The sequence below is a fragment of the Myzus persicae genome, unplaced genomic scaffold (genome assembly GCF_001856785.1).
Source record: "Myzus persicae strain clone G006 unplaced genomic scaffold, MPER_G0061.0, whole genome shotgun sequence".
Lineage (NCBI taxonomy): Eukaryota > Metazoa > Arthropoda > Insecta > Hemiptera > Aphididae > Myzus > Myzus persicae.
The window spans coordinates 119,694-138,706 of record NW_019102577.1 but is presented as its reverse complement, the minus strand read 5'-3'; the positions used below and the strand labels follow the sequence as shown (position 1 = coordinate 138,706).

The 19,013-nt window shown below is 30.0% G+C and overlaps 1 protein-coding gene across 1 annotated transcript in view; it reads left to right on the top strand.

The window, feature by feature from the left end:
• The first annotated feature begins 103 nt into the window (after positions 1-103).
• The window catches only part of LOC111032603 (beta-mannosidase), a 27,221-nt gene continuing 8,311 nt past the window's right edge, over positions 104-19,013 (top strand). The window contains exons 1-2 of the mRNA XM_022312995.1: positions 104-842; positions 1,613-1,762. Of these exons, the coding sequence (XP_022168687.1) occupies positions 722-842; positions 1,613-1,762 (271 nt within the window). The 5' untranslated portion in view covers positions 104-721. The remainder of the gene's footprint in view (positions 843-1,612; positions 1,763-19,013) is intronic.

Below are 19,013 nucleotides of genomic sequence, written 5' to 3'. Positions count from 1 at the left end.
ATAATAATAATAATAATAATATACAATAATAACAACGCGACGATCGTATAGTAATAATATACAATAATAATTATAGTTGTATAATATTTTTTAAATTACAATATTGTATAATATGTACAGGTACCGGATGGAACGCTACAATATTATTAACACATTGCCGGACGGACGTACAGAACACTATATTATTCTAGCAACAATTAATAGTTTACGAACCACGCCGTTGCCGTCGTGTTTTATGTCGTAATGTTCCAGACTTTTATATTATACCCAGCAATAATACCCTAAGCAATAATTTGCGTTCGTATTATTCATTATTATTATAATATTATACGCGTAAAATCGTACATTGACTATAATAATACAAACAATACCTACAATATTGTACGCTCATCAAGCAGCTGCCGCATGACGACATACCTATACAGTATACGATGAGGTACAAAGCATTTGAGCGCGCTTAAATAATAAACAACGTCGTGCGTCGTAGTGTTCGCGGTATAACAAGCTGGTTCGCTATACGACCGCGTTATGTTTGTATAATAATAATTTTGAGATTACCTACATTGGTGTCGTGTACGAAACACGGGAGACGGCACAGACTCGCGGACAGAGTCCGAACGATCAGAGTGACCATCTCGCTCGAGCTCTGACGACTGACACTATCAGTATTCAGTACGATTTTTGCCGGCGAACCGGATACGGCATCGCTCTTACAGGAATCATGCAGCTCGCAGCAGAAATTATTGCAGTGCTGTTCCTCCTGTGCTCGTCGGCCGTCTCCGGCACGGTGTTCGAGTGGTCGTTGGACTCGTCCCACTGGCGCTTCGCTAACAGAAATACCAGTGAGTGGTGATACATAGTCGACGGGATCTTAATGATTGTAAACTTCGACGTATTTAAGTACTCCGTTCGCCCCCCCATCCCTCTTTTATCGATTATAAAGATTTTCTACTTCTACTTTTTTTTCTTTTTTATTTGAACGGCAGTTTTTTCGGAAATCACAAATCACAGCCGTGCTGAGTGATTTTTTCATTGATATTTTTGCACTGTACCTAATATAATTCAGATCCACAATTTTATAGTATGCATCTGAATATCCGAATGTCTTTTTTGAAAACAATACAACTGTTTTGATTCCACGTTGGACCAATGTAATACACTCGGTGGCGTAGCCAGAAGAGGTTTGGGACGTTTGGGTGCTTAATCCCCCCTCCCCAATAAATGTATTATTTACATTCGAAAACTGTAAAAACTTGGTTTAACCTATACTTAACCCCCTCCTGCATATTATGCTGGCTCTACGCCCCTGTAGAATGAATATACTAATACTGCAATAATATAGGTACACTTCACGCTGCACACTGTAAAATATTACATTATACCTATAAGCATAGTGTAACTCCCTACACCACCACAAGCTTAACTTAAAGGTGTAGGTCATTTTTATTATTTCTCTAATACTTTGTATCATTTTGTATTAATCAAATAATACATTTTCTTTAAAAAAAAAAATCAATCGTTCGACGAGTAAATAACAATAAGTGTTACTATATAATACAGTAGCTATGTCTTCATAAGTACCTATATATCATATACTCCGCCGTGTTTTCAGGTGTCTCTGGGACAGCCCGAGTGCCCGGCGGCGTGTTCGCCGACTTGCGATCCAACAGCGTACTGAACGAAGACCCGTTGCGCCGGTACAACGACGTAGCGTACCGATGGGTGTCCGAGGACGATTGGACTTATACCACGACTTTCAAAGGTGAGAGAGCAGGATCCGTGCACTAATAATTTCGTCGAACATTCGGGCCCAACTATGTACATATTATATTAATATTATATACCTACACAACAATCTACATGTAGTCTATTAATACTCATCTTTAGGTTACGGTGTGTACTGTATATAGTTGGATCCATTATATTGTGACAAGTGGCAATATATTTTATATAAGAAGGTATACTACGTTATAGGCCTATAACCTATAGGGGCTACGATGTTGAGATATTTGTAGACTGTAGTGCTGCCGCCCTGTACAGTGTACATAATATGTACTGCCGGGCATTATTTTAATATTTAGCAATAAGATACATAATCGGTCAAGTATATCTATAACCTATATAGTAGAATGTTGTTGTTCATTATATAACGAAATGTATAAAACAGGAGTGGCTAAATTTTTTTCGATAAAGAAGTATCGAGAATATATATTTTTCCTTCGAGGAACCATAAAAATACGTGCAACTATTGTCGACAGTGTAGGTCACTGGGATTTATTAGGGCGGGGGTTCTAAATTTATAATAATACATTCTAACAAAGGGGGATCGACTTTGCAGAAATCGTCTGCGATCCACCGTTTGGCTATCCCTAGTATGTAGTGTATTATATAATAATTACGTACCGAATAATTGTGAATTAAAATATAATAATTTATGGTAAGAATTGTTAATAAGACGGTATACTTATCCAATAGTGTAATTTTATTGAAATACCTTATATGCCAGCTATCACGTTAATAAAGGAGCCAGGGGAATAAGGGAGCATATAGAATAATAAATTAAGTACAGTTCAACTCCAAGTAGTGAAAAATCTTTAAAACTTTTGCATTAAAGTTGTGTGCAGACCTTTACTTCCCCTCCCCGTTATTGCCGTTGTATAAACCTAACTGAAATCTTGTTTATATATAATATATATAATTATCGATATTATATTATAACTATCAGAAAATTTGATATGGCTATAATAAACCCGAACCCAATTATTTGAAATTTGAATCAATTTATTATTATTATTATTTCTAGAACATTGATAATTAATTAAATAGCATTTGTCTGTATTATACACGTGGGATAGAGAGAGAGAAAACTAACAGCACGGTGACATTCTCTTAAAATACCTTTATATAGTTTAATCGGAACTTTATAAAATTATTTGGCTGAAGCCCTCGGGCCGATTCTATTGTTTAAATTTTATCATATTTAACATAGTAAAAATACCTGGTGTCTTGACACAATTAATTTAATAAATAATAAAAACTTTATCATCTATCAATAAAATATAACTTATGCCAAAACAAAATAGAATTTAAGTGGCTTGAACATATTTTCATGCATAAATTATACACGTTATAATATAGTTTTGATTATTGATTAATATATATTATGAAAAAATATTAAGTACATTATAGGTACTAAGTAGGTGCTCTATTCATAATAATAACTAATAAGGACCTTCAACCTACAGTGTGAGTTTTAGGAAATTAGTGTGCTTATTTTATATTTAGAAGGGCTTAGCCAGCCCCCCTGCTTCGTCAATATGGCTATTAGTCGTTTTAAATTGTTTTATTTTGTATTTTATATATAATACAAATTTAATACTGAAGAATAAAAAAATTGCTAACTCATATTTTAAGTTAGACCTATAATAGATATTAACATAATATAAGTGTTTTTTTTTAGATAATATTATGGTGGTTCGTATTACAATAATGTACCGTAAAAAGGTGAAATTTGTTAACTAATTATTTAACTTGTTTTATTATAATTGTATACAAGGATTTTTGGCTTTTAACTTATTTAAATGCATGTACCTACCAAATAATATGTATTATGTATAAATGTACATTGTACAATTACTACAAAATATATAATACCACAAGTCCATACTTATCGCGCATTGACGCATTGTATAGTATTGTTATTATTATTCTTACAATAATCGCTGAATGACTTGTACCGTAATATACTACGTAGAGTATAATAATAATATATACTATAGACTTTACAACTTGCAAGCGTTAATATAAGTAATTGTATACTTATTTGAATAACGAGCTACGAACAATAATACCAAACTTTTAAACTCAAGCCAAAAATTTGTCAAAAACTCAATAATCATGAATATTCTACTATTCGGGTCAACTGTTATAAAAAGTTTCAAAGTCACATGCGATAGTTCTTCTACACGACATTAGATTATTGCCTTGATTTATCGCATCAATTAATGTTTGTCTACAAAAAAAAAGTAGTTTTGTTTTTGACTTGTAATGTATAGTATATACTATATACTATATACGGATTGATCAGAAATTTGTGTTACGAAAATGGTAGGGATATCTTACGGTTCGTATATCCCCACCGGCGACCACTGCCATTGCCACAATACTGTAGTGAGTAGTGACTATATAGTGGCGTAGTCGCTGTAATAATATTGTGCCTACTTCTTTATCTATCTTCTTCACCATCTAATGGACGCCGAATTTATATACCTACGACTATTTATATTTTATACGAGTCCTCACTCCTTGTATTTATTTCGTTATCGCACACGGCGTACACATTACGTGTGTTTAACAAAGTATAATATTATAAAACATACAAAATAATATTTATCAATAACGTTTTAGAGACATCGTGTATTTCAAAAATAAAATTTAAGCAAACAATATGTCTGTAATCTACTCGTATATTACCAGTGGAACATAATTATTATTATTTCTTATTATTACGAGATAATACCGGAGTACACGTATTACATTTATACATGTATTGAAAAATATTTGGCACTCAAATTTGTTTCGTCAATCGTTGTTGAGATATTTTAGATAGGTATTTAGTGATTGTTACAGGGATTTTTTATGTTTATTTTGAAGTTTTATTGAACATATTTTCCTCTAATCAGTACTAACTAAGCATATTGACTCACATTTTGCGCTCAATAAAAACAGAATTTAATACTAAATTTAAAAAAAATGTACATAGTTTTTATCTAATAAAATGTAGATTGCTTGTATTTTTAACAATGTCAATATGTCAATATGTCTTCAATATCAATATTATTCAATACATTTTTCTTTACAGTCATAAAGCAGGAATGCCCCAGGAATTATTAATTCCAAGTTTAAATAAATAACAGTACGCTGCCCACCGGCAATTGTGCCGATTTCCCGTCGGCATAGTCCGCGGTCTGTCACTGATGGATTCTAAATATTACCAACTACTAGTGCATTGCATACTGTCTAGTGTCTATCTACCAGTAAAGTTAGCAGTAGTATCTATTCTGTGGTAATTGTCGGATAAAATTCAAAGTGTATACAAATGTATAACAGTGAACCAAACACTCTTCTTAGTTCTTAACCAATATCACGGGTACCACAGATACCAAGGATACCTTATTCGATACATATACAAACAAGTATTTGCACATTATTATTACACTGTAATCAGTACTGTGTATTTTGGTTTTTCTGTGGTATGGCTCATACTGCTCATAGAATTTTCTATGAAAATCAAAAATTTCAAAGGACGCATAGCGTCGTGTTACCGTGTATGAGCGACCGTCATCAGCATAATGTATTATAAAATCGGTACAATGAAAATGCTGGTTACGGTATATACCTGAAATGATGCGATACACTGATCGGTATTCGGTACCGAGCAGTGGGCAGTGGACACTGACTAGTGACTAGTGACTACTGAAGTCTGAACGCTGAACGCAGAACGCCTGAACGGCGAACGCGTTTACGAATCTGAAACATTCTGAACGTCGATTTCAAACGATGCTGCAGCGCCGTCTCCAAAAGCGGCCGACAGAGTGTACTATTATTATAGCCGTGTACTGTAGTATATCTCACTATAGTACTATTATATGCGTCGCTCACGCAGGGCACAGCCACGAACGACGCAATATATTTTATTGTATTTATTTACGTTTCGTACGGCCGCGCACAGTCAGCTTTAGCTCGGATTTTACAAACCTAAATTGTATAAAGAAAGTGATTCGCACACGTTTTCCTTCAACTATACCCATTCGTTCAAATTCTGATTTTTCGGAAATTGGAGTTGTGAAACGTAATAAGTACATACATTATACATATTTTTTATTACACGGAAGCAGTGCCGTAATGTGCAATTCATAGGCCCTAGACAAATAGTGTCCCAAACTGTCAAAACATTAATATCAATAGAGTAACTATATGTTTATTTCTCCCTACCAAAATTATTATTAATAAAACCTGTTTATTCTATTGTAAATTGTGATTTAAAAAAATATTGTTTGTAAGGTATTTTTCATTACTGCGTACATCATTATTTACTATATTCGACGAGATTTTCAAAATATCTTTAATACTTTATGATATTTATACCACATATCTGTTCACAGCATAAACGGTATACATAAGTAGGTCAATATCGATAAACTATATTAAATAATATTATAAGTTACAACATTAATACATAGTAGAGATCTATGCAGTATGCAATTTTTTTTTGGAAAAATTAGATTAATTTAATTGAACTGCTATTTTAGTACTACTAACACTGTACTAATTGAAAAATAAATTAATAATAGCAATATGAATGCATAATAAAAGTATAAGATATTCTTAGACATATTATACGTATTTAATCCGCTCAGAATCGAACTTCGTCGTATACACATTTAAATGTAATACGTCCATTACAGTGACCTTCTCAATGACGAGGTACACTCGACATGCACCTATAAAATACAGCAGATCGTGTTCCTCGATTTTTATAATAACATTAGTTCCATAAGTTCCATTACTGATTTTTGTTTTGGTTTGCAAGCATGAAGGTTATAGGCTTTACTGCAAACCTACCGCTGTTAGTCGCGTATTGGCCCTGTTCTCGTGCTATACTGTGCCACTGTGCCTGAAATTCCAAATGAGTTAATCAGGCCCTGTTTTCCAAAAATCAGAACTTGAATACATTTATTATTAAAGGACACAAGAGGTGTGAGATGCATGTAATTTACTCACCAATATTGTACAATGCACAGTTCATATCATAATTAATAACATAATTATATTATTTCCTATTGACGTGAAACTACATTAAATTGTCAATAACCGTTAGGTTTATTAAAAAGAATCCGTGAATAATATTATACACAGGTGATTGATGTACGTCTCGCCTTCACTATAAATCCTCAGAAAATGGTTGACGCGAATCGTCGGACCGGAAATGATGAGGCTAGTAAATATACGTTTATAATGAAGTGGAGCGCGATTATCCCACGTCAATAATTATTATAAGCCCGTCAGTTATCCGCAGTCCGCACTATGCAATTTTCGAACAAATTTATTTATTCTATTTATAGATTCCGGTTTTATCGTTCGTACGATGAAATTCGAGATTATTTTATCATCTATAGCTCACTTTAATGTATTTAAATGGAATGAACAACAACCCGAGAGTGACGTGACCGAACTTGTACTATTAAAAAGAATAAAAGATTTGGCAGCAAAAAAATGAAATTCAGTGACAGTGCAAAAAAAAATTGAATATTATTTCAAAACTCAATTAATTTTAGGTAAATACTAATATCACGTGGGTTCTTAAATAATATTATACTTTTCCTACACGGCTATGCGTTATAGATCATTGATTATAAATAGTAGTATAGTACTATACTACTATGACATGCATTGCATAGTTTTATTTTTAATTTAAACATTTGAGTTCATGTCTGTTGAATATTTTTAATCATTATTTGATTACCTATCCACAAAAATATTTAAATAATGTATAATATGTATCAAGTAAGACTCGTTTCGCCGAAATGACATCAACTGCAGCGCATAAAATATTGCGCTTTGAAGTTTGAATTGATCTATTATCAAAAATAGAGTTAAAACATTATCCATGAATGAACGTCGACTTTTTATACAATATTTTAATTTTAAAGCGAGTTTTGTGCATTTTTAGATTACTATATTTTTACATACTTCGTCCTCTTAAATCTTAAATCAAAACATACTAAACCTTACAAAAAAAATTGTTTCTACTGGACTAAAATTTACCATGTTGCGATTTAACGGCTGATGGACACAACATATGTCACAAACGGCAACGCGAAAATGGTTTGATCGAAAATCGAACGGCGCCGCACGATGGACGCGGAGAAAAATGTCGGCGGCCAGTGTAATATCGCGGTTACCCGTTCGCAAGTAGGTAAATACTTAAAGTCGTAAATAGGTAATTAATAATTATGGATTTCGGTCGCCTTGAGCACGGTATGAGTTTCAAGATCACGTTTCATATTGTTTACGGCAGGTATACCCTAGCTGTTAACCGCGATTATTTTTGGCGTCCGTCGTGATGGCGTGCGTTTAATTTTCGATGAAACCAGTACGCACCGATGAATAGTGGTGGGCAGTGCGACGACATTCCAGCAGCGTAAAAACGAATAGTTAGGCCTGTGACAATGTGAGCTTCATCATTTTTGAACCGACGAAAGGTCACCGGTTTCCCGAGGATTAAGAATACAAGACGAAGGCGGCACGGATTGCAAGAGTCGGCGAGACTACGTGCATCACGATTCACGACACCCATATCATTCACTGCTGTCTGCTGCTTCCTGCGTTCCTTGTGACTTCTAGACTGCAATTATTATTTATGAGTCATATACGTTCAAATGCAATTTTGGGTATTTAATTTTACCGGCTTAAATTTTCAAACAAATAATCAAACCACCAAATAATATATTATGACGTTTAGAAAAAAAATGCGTACCTATACATGATAAAAACCTCGATAAAAACCTAGTGTTCGGGATAAAAATGTGAGGTTCTATACATGGCTATATTGAATTATCAGCGCTCACGCCAATTCCGTGTATTATAAATTATAATCATCGGAAAACGTTAGTATTCGCATATGTATATGCGTGAAAATATGTAAATAAGCAATTATTTAGGTATTAAAATTATTATTTATTGCATATTGATAACAGTTTTAATGACTTTTCTTGCCATCGTGTTTTCATAATATTTTTATCATCTTATAGGTTGTTAATATTGTTAACGCAATGATTTTTTATAATTTGTTTTTAACTCAACTTGATTGGGTAGTGGGTACTGATATTTGTTGTCATTAGACTTCTATGTTACATGGGTAGTAAAAACTTGTAATTTGGTTTCCGTAGTCAATCATCGATGTATATATAATATAATATATATAAACATGGTAAAGCGATAATACAAATAATAAAACACAAGTTAAAAAGCATAAAGTGTACATGAGATCGGTCGGACCACTTTTTCAATTTAATTTTTGTTCATTTTTAAATAATACATATTTTATTAACAGTGGAAAACGCAAGAAAAAATTTCGGGGGAGGGGGATTCTGAAAAATGTAAAACAGCCATTAAATATGTAGGTCAATCATGCTACACTTGCAATATGGCTTCAACGACCATTATTGCTGGCGTAATGGCGAGATGAACAAATCATTTTTATCGAAATTACTGTTTTTCATTTTTGTTATCTACTATAGTGCGAGTTCTTAATGCTCGCGGTTTCCAAAGTAACCACTAACCGAGATTAAAGATATAGGTACCTGGAAGTAACGCGTGACATTAGAATATTGTTTCTTTTCCGACCAGTCGCCAACCTTCGTAAAAAAATTTAAATACTTATAATTTTATAAATAATCAAATATGAAAAAAGAATAATTTACTATAAAATATTGTGGTATAATTATATTTATAGTAATTACTATATTATATAGGTTATTACTTATTAGTACCTAGGTAAGAGGTTATTATTACTCCACTTATTTACCATATAAAGTAAAATTAAAAAACAACGATATAATACAGTGATGATATCTGTAATAATAACATAATATATAACATTGTATAATTTATATAATATCGAACCATGGTTATGACTTATGAGTTTATCCATGACACAAACGTTTACAGAATATTTTTTTAAGTACATCAATGTATAATGCTGATTTTTAGTTTATGAGTTATAACATATTTATAAGTACTATTAAAGTTTAGATGAACGGTGTGGAGACGTGGAGTGGTAATAGTGGTATAACCGTATAGGAGTTCCCCGAAAAATGTTGGCCAACTACTCAGCTCGTCCAAACATTATATAGATACCTACTTAAAACTAATAAACTACTTGTCCAAATTTAAATATTGGTTTAATATTTATTTTATGATTTAAATTATAACACCTTTATTATGTACATATAATGGAAATATTGGAAATAATAATCATTATAACAATGAGATAATAAATTGCATGTTTACATTTGCTATAAATGTCAAAATGACAAATGTGTCATAACTATAATACGTTTACATTGATATAGTGTCAATGATTATAAATAATAATATTACAGTGTTTGTCATCAGTGCCACGATTCACGACTTGAGACTAATATTAAACTATAGGGACTAAACATTAATTATCTATGAGGCAAAGGCTTTTCAAATAGTCGTGCTCGTCGCTCGTGCACAGGGACCATACAATTGTAAGATTGGTCAACACTGATCCGTATATCTAATCACCACAGTACTTATGCAGATACCTACTATACCTATACATTATTTTTGGTTATTCTACGGGTAGAATCAACTATTAATCAGCAGCTATCACGTGCATTCTTGTTTTCATGTGCATAGGTACACAAAACATTTTTTTTTTCTAATTTAACCTTGTGTACGCGGCGGTTTGTTTGCCTTAGCATATAACAATGACAGTTGTGATCAGTCTCGACTTCACCCGGGAAAAAATGAATAATTAATATAAAATACTGCGTTAAATCACCTTATCGATGTATCTCAGTTTTAGAGTAGGCACCTCAGTTCAGATATTATAGCTCTTAGTAAATTTCCGGAAGTGGTTTAAACCAGTGTTCTTAACCTTTTTGATATCACGGAACACCAAACAAATATATTAGTTAAATTGGTTGAGTAGTTGTAGTTCATAGGCAACAAATATACAGAAGAATCATTTTACAAATAAATTCCTATGTTTGTTTATTTGAGAACATAAACAGGACAATTTGATTAATGCTTTTATCTCTTCTGCCTAAATTGGAGACCATTTAAATAAAAATAAATCTTTGATTTCTATCATGAATTTAAAGTCCATGTGTAAGAACCTCTTTAAAAATGAAATGTTGGAAAATCCTTTAGTTACGCCCTACGTGGTGGTACGAAGATGCAATGAAAATTTCAAGTCTCTAGATATCATAGATTAAGCATTAGGCTCTACACATAAGTAAGTCAGGACACGTACGATTATATATTATGCATATAAATGTATATATTAGTATAGCCAGTATAGGTATTACACGTATGTAGTAGTATAATAAGATATTTAATATAATACCAACCTCGGTCTGGTTGTAAATCATAGAAGTAAATTCAGGAGAAGGTCTTAGGGAGGCTTAGCCCCTCAAATATTTAATAACCTTACTTCTTAAGTATAATAAATTATTTTAAAATTTGTTGATTGATAGGTTAGGTTATTGAACGATTATATTATTAACGACTATAAAGGAGTTGAGGAGATAGTTATAGTTATACATTTAGATACTTTGAGCTATGAGTATTGAGTTGAACTATGTAACTCAAGTCACTCGGACAGTTTGTTGGACTGGTAGTACCTACCTGTGTAAAATATGAATTGAAAAGTCTTAGGTATAATCTACTTTCCCAAACAAATAGACAAAAAAATATTTTATTAGATTTAAATATAATTACCTAACCTAAAGCGTAGGTAGACCATAGGTATATAGTTTGTTATTAATATTCAAATCAGAAATGAGCTTTGTACGAATGTACAATGGCTCAATGTGTTTGTCTAATAATAAATTGTTGAATAAATTAGGCAACATTGTACAAGTTCCCTATCATTATTTAAAATAAACTAAGTTTATTTTTTTGTGACTATATTTTTTTTCTAAATTGCGTTCAAACAAAAAACACATTTCATTAATCCGTTTTTATTTTATATATTTTTAGTTTTAAGTACCTATAATCACAAAATATTATATAAATATTTTTTGAAAAGATTACCTAATAATTTTATTAATTTATGTTTTATTTATTAATAGATTTAGCTATAAAAATTCTTATAAAATAGTTTTCTAACTAAGTTAACTAAGAATGTATTGACTCAGCTTGTTTACATAGTGATTAAACTTACATTTCCTTTAGTGGTCTGGTCACATACTCACATACACATGTATAGAAGATAGAACGAGCTACTTAATCCACAATAGAATGAAATAATCAAAATAGTGTAGGTGCACTTACAGTTAGCAAATTGTATAATGTATTTTTTACATGCAATACGTTTAAACGAATATTGTTTTTGTCTTAATGCTTACATACGCCAAACCTATATAACTATGGCTTTTTGTTTTAAAAAAATCCATAATCTTTCTCATTTCTAGTTATTATTTATCAATTATCACTTATCGCGTATCTCTATTTATGTTTAATTATTATAATTTCAATGACTATATAATGAAAGATGATAATTGTTGTGAATTTACAAGACATTGAAATAAGGTTAGGTTGTTAAATTATCTGTTTAGTAATTGGTACCTATACAAAGTATTTCATACATATATTACCACTATATGAAACACTATAATACTATATATACATAAATCAAGTATATGTATTCCAATTATTTTGTTTTAAAGTTAACTATTAGATTCTAAGTGGAGCAATGAATGTATTGATTTTACAATGATATGTTTTTTTGTTCTGTCGCCTGTCACCGACCTTGGGGCAGTAAAAATGTTCTTCAACAGCACATTTTCTGGTACTGAAGTAAATCTTGTTGAAACTTTGGGGGATCAAAAGAAAAATTCCCATTAGTTTTCAAAAGCGTCAGGAAAAATAAACAAACAAATTAAGGAAAAATTGAAATTTTTACCCAAAACCAGTTTTTGAATTTGTTTTTTAATGTAAAAAAAAATTACTATGTATACATGAAATTCTCACTGAACATTTATATTAGAATTTTCAGTACACCATGTACAATTTAAAAAATATTTTAACTCGTGTTTAGCTATTTATAATCATATAGAATTTTCGATTTGAATTAAGTTTTTTTAAATTAATGTCGATGAAAAATTTTTTGTTTTTCAAGAACTTGAAGATTTAATTCTTATTTCTCATAAGTTTTCTTAAGCGGAAATTAAAAAAAGTTGAGCTTAAACTAAAACCATAAACTTGCACAATCTCATTGAACAATTTTCTTATTTTGTTGTAATTTAAAAAAGGAATATATAATGTAGATATTTAAAATTTATACCGCATATATAACTACCATTTTCTATACACACTGTATAATTTCAAAATATTTTGATTCCTTTTAACCTATATATTGACATTTTCAATTTTCAAATTTTTTAGTTTTTTTTCTTTAAATAAAGATATAAAAATTTTAGCTATATCAAATTACTTGAAAATTTAATACGAGTTTTCTCATAAATTATCACAATAGCAGTTAAAAAAATATTGAAGATATGTAGACACTATAATTTAAACAAGGTATTTCATAAGTATTTCAAAGTTTAACCAAAACATCTTAAAATAATATAAACACTGTTTTTTCAAATACATAATTTTAGTCAAATTTGGAAAAATATTTCTGCCGAATAATATCTTTTAAGAGGATGCTACCCACGCGTTTGCTGTCTCCGTTTTACCAACTTACGACATAACAAATTTTCGTTCACTAGTTTGAATAGTGTGCCGTTAGTTTTGATATTAGAGTGAATTTAAGTAGTATCAAACTCTTAGGTAAGAACATTATTAATGCTTAAGAGTCGGCGGATTTTCGATACTTTCATTTTCAAACGACATACCAGATAGAGTATGTGAAATAACACAAATCAAAAATGCACATATCTCGCTTGAAAATTAAAATATCCAAAAATCCACCGACGTTTAAGCATAGGTAATGTTCTCACCTAAAACTTTGACAATAGGTCAATTGACTCCTATATCAAAACTAACAGCACACTATTGAAACTATAGTGAACGAAAATGTTCTATGTCGTACGTGTGTAAAATGTTAGTTAATAATATGATCGTGATGACTGACGGAAGAGTAGTGACTAGACCATGCAACCCTGGTACTCCGATCCTATAATCCGATCGTATAACACAGTATCTACCGATCAACGCAATGTTATTACTATTATTATTATTGTTGTTCATAACGTTTTTTGTTCAATTTGATATGAGCGTGGCGTCTCTAATTTACAGTAGTCCGTAGATGTATTGGTCTTTTTAATTTTCAACGGACGTAACTCAATTATGTACATGACTTAGGTTAGTATTAACAATCGATCGATTAATGATTAATTTATTGAAATAATCAGTATGTACGTATGATAACAGTAGTTAGACAAAATTAACAGTTGTAGTTAAGTATAAACCATGCAATATGGTTAAATATTGTAAATCATCATTTTTGGTTTTAAAATGATGTGTGTTTTTACTTTTTGTTATCCAAAAAAGGTAATTTTATATTTTTGTAGATATAGGAGCCCGGGGCATTTGTCCTTTATGCTTTCCGTTAAATTCTGCCCTGATTGTGGGTAAAGAATAATTAATTTATGTCCTGGAGACATTTTTGTTTTTTCCGGGTCAAAAAGCTTGAAAATGTAATGCAAGGATTCCTCATAAGTTGTTAAATAGCAGTTCGGAAATGTTAAAAATGTGAGCATTAGGCATGGTTTTTTTTTATGTGCATTTAAAGTTCAGCTATTGACAAAATTCATCGAAATCACGAACATTTACAAATTATTTTGTACCAAGTTAAAAATGTATAAAATGTTCAATTTTGATAAAGCAAGAATAGAGAATATATTTTAGAATATTTTTATACAGCTAAGAATTAAAAATGTAAAACAAGATTTCTCATAAGTCATAAGTAAAGACCGGATTCAATTGATATAGCATTTTTTTTTGCAATTATAAGATAAACTAAACCTGATCAAATGTATAGTAGATTTAAACTTTATGTGTTATGCCTATTTAATTTTATAATGCAATTTTTTTACAATTTTATGAATTTATAGAATATTTAACTCCATTAAATTTATTGTATAAAAACGCTATTATGACTTTGAGATACCGAGTTTCATTGTGAGTAGATAATCTGTGGTTGTACCATAAAGCCATTATGAATGTATACACATGATTTTATCCGATATGGATAATTTTAGTTTACTAGAATGTTCACACCAACGAGAATCCATAAAATATAGAAAACAAATTCCGGGTATACCTTTACTTCCCGAACTTATTATTACAAGGTGGTGAACATGGTAAAATGCTGCACTTTTCCATGCAAATAATTTTGAAAAATTTCAAAATGCGATTGAAAGTTTAAAAGACGATGCTATCACTGTGGAAAACTGAAACAGCTTGTACAAAATAATACAGTAAAATGTGATTTAGCATTCATAAAATTACCCTTATACGAATCCCAAGTTATCCATTAATCTTACGAGTACAAACTTGGAAACATCAAATAGGGAACTACTTGAAAGTATGAATATGTTTAGAAAAATTGAAGATATTTTAACAAATATTCCTGGTCCAAATGGCAAACAAATTAGGTTTATGAAACTATTAAATCTTATTATGAAGTCATGTCAGGTAAAAAAGCTGTTAATTTAGATATAACGCCTACCTTATTGCATTGTTTTAAATATGCATCAATGACTAAAGAATAGAATAACAAGTGTAGATAAAATATTTCTTGTCCAATGTAAAGGTTAGGTTAAATACTAACCATGGATTAAATACACAATTTAATATATAATATAAGTACCTATTTTACATATAATCAATGGTATACTTCTTGTCAAAAACATAAGTATTTTTTCAAAGTAGAAATCTAAGAATTTTTTTATGGAAAAAGTGTCCCTAGACACATGAAAAGCACTTATTATTTTAAAATCATTACATTTATCGCTTCTTTTAAAATCTATAAATTTGAAAATCATAAAAAGTGAAATGGAATATGGTACAACAAAATATGCAAATTTTTTTTAAGTAAAAATATAATGTAATATCCGGATGGAGGACGTGTTTCTATTACATGTCAGCGTGCAGTTATCTCAGAGATATCTATTATCTCCGAAATGCTCTCACCACTATACTACACTACCTACACGACTACGCATACTCAGTTAGTCAGTGAAGTTAACCGAAAATATAACCCAATGTTGTAATTTATTATTTACTTGGCGAGGATATTTTTATAGAAATAATAAAAATAATTCAGTTTGTACTTTGTTTATTTCTAATATAATTTAAGAAAAACAGCTTATTGAAATGATACAATAAAATACAATTTTATAATTTAACATTTCATACTATAACAGATTAATCTATGAAACATGTAAATATATTACTAGCTATAGGTATATATTTTATATATAAATAAAAACTATTAAATACTGTTGGTTAATTTTTGTAGATTGACGAACGGAGTTATAGATTACGATTTAGGAGGTTAGGTACCTAGTACTATCTACTACTATTGGTTATACATTATAATAATAAACTCACTATGTAGTAGGTATATATACAGTCTTATAGATATACCAATTATTTATTTATTTATCAATATTCAAGTATGCTTCGTTACGACTTGTGGTCTTACTGATTCTAGTACTGAATAAGGATGACTCTGATATATTTATTTAGTGCTATAGCTACTAGCTAGTGAGCTATTATATAGTGATTATATTTATACAGTTCTACATCATACCAACTCATATGTATGTGAATGTGTTTTCTTATGCATTTGGACACTAAGATTTTTATAATAATATAATATATGATGACGTTTTGAGGAATAAATTATAATAATAAATAATTATAATAACTGCACAATACTAAGACAGTTAGATTAGCCGAATAGATTAGGCCAATAATACTGCTCTGTGTCCCTTCCAAAAAAAAATTATAATATTTAACTAATTAGCAATATGTCAAAATTGCAGAAAAATTAAAAGCTGTATTAGTATTACTTATCTCAAGAATCAGGACATACAATTAACATATTTGCTTTTACCATAAGAAAATAATAACATAAAAATTTACTGACAAGGAACAATCAACTAAGAAATAGATATATAAAATACTTAATGCAATGTTGAAGTTTTGATGCATAGAATAAATTAAATAGTTAAATTTATTATAAGATTGAAATTTAAAATTAAACATCGGGTAAGTGGATGTCGCTCTTCTATACAGTACCTAGGTTAAAAGTTGTTCACCGTAATGGATGGTGTTAAATTTGAATTCAATGATTTAAAATCATTGTATACGAAAAACGATTCTGAGCGAAAACGGTCTTTCTGTCTATAATAGTATAATATTACTTAGCATTTAAGTATGATTGATGATATTATTGCCGTGTAACTAAAGTTATTTTACTGTTAAGCATTAGTACTACAATAGGTTAAATTCATTTTTGAAATAAAAATACATTTGAAAAATCATTGTGTGAGAATAATATTTTTAAATTACAACAAAATAACTGAAATCATTAATCTTGGTAATTTAATAATATGTAATTTCATCCAAATTTCAACATAAAACAGCTGTAAAGAAAAACTGTATTAATATTTTTTTTAGATTTTTTGGTCACAGAATTAACTATTTGTGAGCAACTTTGTTTTATCTTTAGCCACAAAAGTTGAATATTTTATAAATAATCAACTACAAAATAATTTAAACATTTTCAATTTGATAAATTTTGTCAACATTTTAACTTTAAATGCTTATAAAACAAAGACCAATCGAAAAATATTTTATGGCTATTAGTTTACAAAAAACTATTAAGAATCGAACAATTCATATGCCTATAAATAGTTCAAAACGACAAAATTGTATGGTTTATAGAAATTGTGGATATGGAAATTCAGTGAAAATTTCATGTATCTATTTAATTTTCTTTTGCAGTTACATCAAAACCAAAATCTATTTTGTCGAAAACCGTTTTTCCTTAATTTTTTTTTTGTTTTTCCTGCCGTATTTGAAAACTATTGAGAATTTCACACTTTTGACCTTTTGGAGTACCAACTAGATTCACTTTCATACCAGAAAAGATGCTATTGAAGAAAATCGAAGCACTTTTACTGTTACAAAAGGTGATGACAGACACAAAAAATAAAAAAATAAAAAAAATACACATCATTGTAAAATCAATACATTCATCGCACCGTTCAGAATCTAAAATGTAGATTGGTAAGTCCCAAAAATAATCCGTATTTTTGTCGATTCCTAGAATGCTAGATAACGAGCAATCAAACAGGAATATATAACTACAGATAATGATGCGGGACATACAGGCTACAACTAGCACAACTACCTCGAACTGTTATGACTTTTAGTCATTTTAAATTAAATTAAAAGTGTGGTAAAATGTTTTTGTTCTTATAATTTGTATATTGTATACAATAATATTGTAACATTTTATAAATATACCTAACCACGAGTGACACTATTAACCATACTCTATGGTCCTATGGACCATAAAGTTGAATATTTACAAAAATATCCTGCAGTGTGTAAAATATTTATAGACTATACCACACGTGTATTAAATGAATGTTTGAAATGGAAATTTACATCATCAAATAAAATATTTTACATAACTTATAAAAATATATTAAATTATAATAAATTATAATCTATTGAGTATATATTTAAAAACCAATATTTTCGATAAAATATCTAAATCAACTAGATTGGTAGGTAGGTTTAGATACTATAAAGTAATTGAGAAATATAATTTTTTTAAATGTGGGCAAGTGGGTACCGCTCTTTCGTGCATTAGGCGTCGCGTGGGTCACTGTAATATACTAATATATGTGTACAATTTTACTGCAATGATAATTGCATTTAAAATTTTAATATATTATACTCAGGGTTGTGCAGTATCTTCGATACAAGTATTTTAGGTACAATTGTATCTTGTATTTACTATTTTGTATCTCGATACAATTATATATTTATATGAAGTATCGAGTATCTTGTATCTCGATACATTTTTAGTCAATGTATCGGGTATTTTATAAAATAATTTAATCAAAAGATACTAGATACATTAATGTGATACTTTGAAAAATCAATTGTTTACAATTATTTTCACTCGTCTACCTAGTAGTAGTACATACCAACCACGACTGTTC